General features: G+C 41.7%; 1 protein-coding gene across 1 annotated transcript; it reads right to left on the bottom strand.

Moving 5' to 3' along the window:
- Positions 1–3713: 3713 nt before the first annotated feature.
- Positions 3714–5340, bottom strand: LOC118492393. The gene is made up of 2 exons (XM_035990362.1): positions 4139–5340; positions 3714–3959 (listed from the first exon to the last, which is right to left on the bottom strand). The coding sequence occupies exons 1-2, from the start codon at positions 5262–5264 to the stop codon at positions 3919–3921; spliced, it is 1167 nt and encodes a 388-aa protein (XP_035846255.1). The 5' UTR covers positions 5265–5340; the 3' UTR covers positions 3714–3918.
- Positions 5341–6708: the final 1368 nt, after the last annotated feature.

The raw sequence follows: 6708 nt of genomic DNA, 5'->3' as shown, positions 1-6708 counted from the left end.
TGATACCTAATTCCTTAAAAGTTTTGTATACATGAGGAAATACTTGGACAAATATGTCTTCATGATTTCAATTCTAAAAGTTTAGAGGAAACTAAATTTTGGTGCTAGCTTGTTCAATTCCTTTGAACATAAGCTTAGTTTGTCCATATGAACTACCAACTTTGTAAGGGTCTATACCAACTCTCGAAAAATGAAGATAATAATAAGAGTTCTTGTGTCTCATCATCAAATGTAGTCTCTATAGAAACTAACATAGATTATATTGAACAGAATTCAAAATTGCCACACTATTTTTCATCTTTGTACTGGCTAAAAATCGTATTAAGAAAACTTTATTTGAAGTTTATGACTTCTCATACATTTGAAGTGTAGATCCCAATCGTTATGCTTCATATTCTCAGATTTTGAATCAAAGAGTGATTCATGTAGTTGCTTCTGGTACAAGTAATATTCAATGTGCATCTTCTAGAGTCCAAAATGAAGTTCATAACATCACAATGAGTAGTTTTTCTTGATTTGAAGGGCCAAAGTATTAAAGGTTTGTGTAATGGACTGACCTACCCTATAAAAAGTTCTTGTATGGCCATGGCCTATAAGGCTATGCGGTGTGGTAGAGGCCCATCCTTTGAGGATGATCTGCCACGTAAGTGGCACGTAGATCAGGTGTGAGGATGGGACAAAGAGGATGGAGGTAAGAAAATAGGAGATGGGCCTAAAATATATATGTATATGTTGTATGTATAGGCGTGTGAGAGAGGTGGAGGCCCGTCCAAATCGTCGCACCCCCGACGATCTCGACGACGGAGGCACGGCGACGAAGTGGGAGAAATGGAGAGGGGGCACGATAATAGAACGTAAAGATTGTATTATTGATCTTGAATAATGATTACAGGAATGTCATATATATATAGAACATAAAGATACACTTTAGTACCACTAAATATAATGATATATAAAACTAATCTGTAACTTAATTATATGGTCTATCATCCCCCCGCAAGTTGAGGGCGGGGAACGACCTGCAACTTGGACCTCAGCATTAGAAACCTTTGAGACGGTAGCGGCTTGGTGAAAACGTCGGCTATTTGATCATGTGTGGAGATAAACTTGACCTGAAGTTTTCCCTGGGCAACTTTCTCGCGAACAAAGTGATAATCACACTCAACATGTTTTGTGCGAGCATGGAACACAGGATTAGCGGACAAATACGTGGCACCTAGATTATCACACCAGAGTGTAGGTGTAATCTTAGAGATGATACCGAGTTCATGTAGAAGGGCCTCTAGCCATGTTAATTCAGCAACAGTGTCGGCTAGAGCTTTATATTCAGATTCAGTAGAAGAACGTGACACCGTACGCTGTTTCCGAGCATTCCATGATATAAGATTGGAGCCCAAGTATATGGCAAACCCCCCGGTGGACCGGCGATCATCTGGACAGCCGGCCCAATCAGCATCAGAAAAAGCTCGCAAAGTGGTGTTCCAGTTGACATCAGTGAAGGCATGAAGAGTAGAGGCAGAGTCATGACGAATAAACAGACCAAAATGAGAGGTACCTTTGAGATACCGCAGGATCCGTTTAACAGCCGACCAGTGGTTTTCTGTGGGAGTTTGCATGAACTGACACACTTTGTTTACTGCAAAAGTGATGTCAGGTCTAGATAATGATGCATACTGAAGAGCACCCACAATTTGTCGATACTTGGTTGGATCAGCAAGAAGTTGGCTGTCACCGAGGGTGAGAAGCTGAGATGTGCTCATAGGAGAAGGAACTGGTTTGCATTCGGATAACCCAGCTTTGTGAATCAAGTCAGAAATGTATTTCCGCTGAGAAAGGATTAAGTTGCTGCCATGACGAATAACCTCAATACCCAGAAAATAATGCAAGTCCCCCAGATCTTTTACCGCAAATGATGTGCCTAATGTTGCAATGACATCATTGATAGCTGTTGTGTTGTTCCCTGTAACTATAATGTCATCGACATAGACCAAAACGTAGACCAAGGTCCCACGGGCTTTAAGTATAAAAAGTGAAGGATCCGTTTTAGAACCGGTAAAGCCCATATGATGTAGGGTGCTGCTAAGACGTTCAAACCATGCTCGTGGTGCCTGTTTCAGGCCATAAAGAGATTTATGCAGCAAGCAAACATGATCGGGTTTAGAATTATCAACGAACCCCTGTGGTTGTTGTAGGTAGACAGTTTCCTTTAGATCACCGTGAAGGAAGGCATTTTGAACGTCTAACTGTCTGAGAGACCACTGATTTGTCACAGCAAGAGACAAAAGAACCCGTATCGTTGTTGCTTTGACAACAGGACTGAAGGTCTCTTGGTAATCAACACCGGGTTTTTGGTTAAAACCTTTGGCAACGAGTCTTGCTTTGTAACGAGTGACCTTTCCATGTGCATCCTTTTTGATCCTGTAAACCCATTTTGAATCAATAACATTAGTATTCGCAACACGGGGAACAAGAGACCATGTCCCGTTCCGAATAAGAGCGTCAAACTCTTCAGCCATGGCCTGGCGCCATTCCGGTGATTTGTTGGCGATAGTAAAAGAGGAAGGTTCAATAGACTCGGAAGAATTTGTAGAGACATGGTAAGCTGAAGGATCATATCGAATGGTTGGCTTAGGATTTTGGCGAAGATTAGGCGGACGAGTACGTGGTGGTGAAGAGGAAATGTGAGCTGAGGACTGTGAGGTAGTAGGAATTGAGGTGGAACAGGTTGTTTCAGGGCTGGAAAGGGTCGGTTCAGGGCTGGAATGAGTGGGTTCATGGCCTGTTGTGTGGGACAAGTTCGAGGGTTGTTGGTTATGGGTTTGATGGTGGTCCGAAGGCTGTGTTTCAGCTCTATGAGGTTCGGTTGAAGGTTGGGAAGTAGAAGTGGAAGTAGAAGTGGAAGGACAGGCTGATGGTATGGGGTAGGAAGAATAGTAGGAAGGTGATTGTGTAGGAGATGTGGGTATGAGTGGTGGTTTGAATGGAAAAATGTGTTCGTTGAAGCGAACATGACGAGCAATGTAAATCCGGTCAGATTGTAAATCTAGGCAGCGATACCCATGATGAACTGAGCTGTAGCCTAGAAAAACACACGGGGTGGACCGGAAGTCCATTTTATGATGATTATACGGGCGTAGGAAAGGGAAGCATTCACACCCAAAGACTCGTAAAAATGAGTAATCAGGTGGTCGGTTGAATAAGTGTTGGAAAGGTGATTTGTTTGAGTTGATTCTTGAGGGCATGCGATTTATTAGGTAAACCGCGGTTTCAAAGGCAAACTCCCAAAAACGTTGAGGGGCATGAGAGTGAGCAAGAAGCGCCAAGCCAGTTTCAACAACATGGCGATGTCGGCGTTCGACAACACCATTTTGTTCACTCGTATGTGGACATGAGCGTTGGTGAATTATGCCAAGAGATGTTAGAAACGAAGCAAGATTACGAAATTCACCACCCCAATCAGATTGAACTCTTTTAAGTTTCGTATTGAATTGTCTTTCAACCATTTTAACAAACAATTGAAAAACAGAGAAAACATCAGATTTATTCCTTAAAGGGTAAAACCACATATAGCGTGAATGATGGTCAACACATAATAAGAAAAAGCGACAACCATTAAAGGAAATAGAGGGTGCGGGACCCCAAACATCACAATAAACCAAATCCAAAACATTGTTACTACGAAAATTTGATAGTTTTAACGACAATTTGGAGGATTTCCCCATTTGACAAGAAGAACATAAAGAAGAAGACACTTTATTGGAAACAGGTAATTGACTACTAGACATTATAGATTGAAAAACTCGAGCATTGGGATGGCCGAGGCGTTGATGCCAGATCGCTGACGGAGCTTTAGTTGCTGTGAAGGAAACATGTGGAAGGGACTTCAATTTTGGAAGATAAAGTGAGTAGAGACCTTGTTCACTTGGGCCCGTGAGTAGGATGGTATGTGTAGACTCGTCCTTCACAACAAAAAAAGAGGAATGAAATTCAAAGAAAACGTTATTATCTAAGCAAAATTGTTGAACTGATAAGAGATTTTGTTTGAGTTCGGGTACATGAAGAATATTATTGAGAGAAAAGGTTTTATTAGGAGAATAGAATTTTGAGGAACCAATATGACAAATAGGGAGAGGATTACCATCGCCAACATGAAGGAAATTGTTACCAAGATAGGCCTCAGAGTTGTCCAAACTTGCAAGGTCGGGTGTAGCATGACCATTTGCTCCTGTGTCAGGTTTCCAGAGTGAACCAGTTGTAGACCCAGCTTCAGAAAAGGCTGCATAATTTGCTTGGGGCGAGTCGCGTGTGGAAGATTGACCAGCCTTGTTAGGACATTGTGCAGGAATGTGGCCAATACCACACCGGTTACAATGACCATACACGGTGTTCTGAGTAGAGGCCCAAGCAAACTGTGGTTGACGGTTCTGGGCACCAGATGTTTGAGACTCATCACGGTTCCTGTTATAATTACCACGATAGTTGCCACGAGAATTACCACGACGGTTACCGCGATAATTGGTTGGTTGACGGTTGGTAAAGAAGGCCTGCGGCTGTTGGTTTTGGGTAAAAGCAGGGCTGATGTTATACCCTAGCTGAGCAGCCAATTGTTGTAAAGTAGCCAGTTGATTCTGTGGTGGTGCCGGGTTGGGGAGAAGGCCAGCAGTGCTGTTGGCCGTAGGTGGGGCTGAGAAAGTGGAGGCTGTGAAGGCAGTAGGAATGGCTGGTGTATGTCGAGTCATCATGAACTCATGATCACTCAGCAGGCCGTGTAATTCAGTAAAGGCAACAGGTGGTGAACGAGCAAGTAAATTGGCTTTAAGTCCGCTATATTCATCTCGTAGACCAGCAAGTGTAAGCATTACTATATCTTTGTCTTTAAAGGGCTCACCAATATTGGCCAAGGCTGTTGCATATTCCTGCACACGACTCAGATAAGAGGCAGAAGTCTCATCAGCCTTCATCTGAAGCTTCAACAGCTGCGTTTTTAGTGTGTATTCCCTGGATGAGTTATTCGGGGCGTAGGCTCTTTCAAGGGACAGCCACAAGTCACGAGATGTTACACCCTGAACATGCGAAAAACTGGATTCAGAGATGGTGGAGATGAGAATCATTCGGACGTGGGCATCATTGGAAACCCAATACAAGTGGCTGGGATTATCAACAGAAGCTGTGTCGGTGGTGGCCGCAGTTCTGGAAGGTGGGCATGGTATGGTACCATCAATGTATCCAAACAGGCCATTAGTGACTAGGAAGGGATGAATCATGTTCTTCCAGAAGCCATAGTTTGTGGGAGTTAATTTAAAGGCGAATTTATGCGAATTGTGGGCAGTTTTCTCTACAGTGGTGAAGGGTGAGAGCATCGCCATTGGAATGGTTGGTTTAGAAGATGATCAGAGGTTTAAAAAAAAGAACAGAATTGCGTGACGGCAGCAAGTTTAGAGAGAAGGAGCTGCGACGGCAGTAGGGTTTGGGTAGGGTTAGAATGGCTCTGATGCCATAATAGAACGTAAAGATTGTATTATTGATCTTGAATAATGATTACAGGAATGTCATATATATATAGAACATAAAGATACACTTTAGTACCACTAAATATAATGATATATAAAACTAATCTGTAACTTAATTATATGGTCTATCACACGACGACGGGGCGGGACGGTCCCCATACCATCCAGCCTAAGAGCATTCACATCATATTCATCATTTTTTACCTTGAAATACCTTTATCATTACATTTTCTCTCACTTCCAGTCACAACCACTATCAAAATATATTAACAAATTATAGAGGGTGAACAATGTCCCCTTAAATATAAAAGTAAACAGTAACATTTTCTCTCTCCTCCACTTACAACCACTTTTTATACCTTTTATAATATAAAAACCACTTCTCACATATTTTGGTGGGTAGGATGTGAATGCAAGTATGTACAATTATCATCTTTTTTTTTTCAATCATTTAATCCAAAACGGCCGAATTTTAAACCTTTTTATAATAACTTAGTCTATTTTTATGTAAGAGTTAATTACGTTTTCGTTCATGTGGTTTGTTGAAAATAATCACTACAGTCCATTAGTTTAAAAATTGCTAAAATAGTCCCTGTACTTTCGTTTTTGTAACAATAATCCACCCTCACTAACGCCATCCAACTATTCTGTTAGTTTATTTAAAATGACCATAATGCCCATGTTATTAAAAGAAAAATAAATAAACAGTTAGTTACGTTTTTCACCCATACTGTTTGTTGAAAATAAACACTACAGTCCGTTAGTTTAAAAATTGCCAAAACACTACCAGTATCTTTCACTTTACTTTTCTTTTCACTCTCTCCGTTTCTTCATATCCTGCCAAAACATCACTTACTCCGGCTCCACAACTTTGTTCTGACGACTCAGTTTCACCACCGCTCCCCTTCGTCGTATCACCGTCAACCGGATTTCCTCCGTCACCTCCACGAGCGCTAATTCTGTCTCCATCAACCGTTACATCAGAATCAAAATCGTCAACTATCTAACTATCCGACATCAAAATCGAAATCGTTGGCTACCTATTTTTCCCCATCACAATCGACGTTAATGAAAAAACTTGAGGCCTACCCGAAAAACTTGAGGGGAGGAGACGAAGTCTGGGCGGTGCCCTGTGTAGTGGTCGGAATGGGTAGAATTCATCGGTAGAAAAGGAGTTTGTTAATGATTTGTTTGAAGA

Source organism: Helianthus annuus, chromosome 5, assembly GCF_002127325.2.
Source record: "Helianthus annuus cultivar XRQ/B chromosome 5, HanXRQr2.0-SUNRISE, whole genome shotgun sequence".
Taxonomy (NCBI): domain Eukaryota; kingdom Viridiplantae; phylum Streptophyta; class Magnoliopsida; order Asterales; family Asteraceae; genus Helianthus; species Helianthus annuus.
Note: the sequence above shows the minus strand (reverse complement) of the source record. Positions and strands in the feature narration are given on the sequence as shown.

What these genes read in the sequence shown, in the direction of transcription:
- LOC118492393 (XM_035990362.1), bottom strand. Translation starts at nt 5,264, where the DNA reads ATGATTCATCCCTTCCTAGTCACTAATGGCCTGTTTGGATACATTGAT. An exon ending in TTTCCTTCATGTTGGCGATG is followed by an intron (nt 3,960 to 4,138) that starts GTAATCCTCTCC and finishes TTTGTTGTGAAG; the next exon opens with GACGAGTCTACACATACCAT.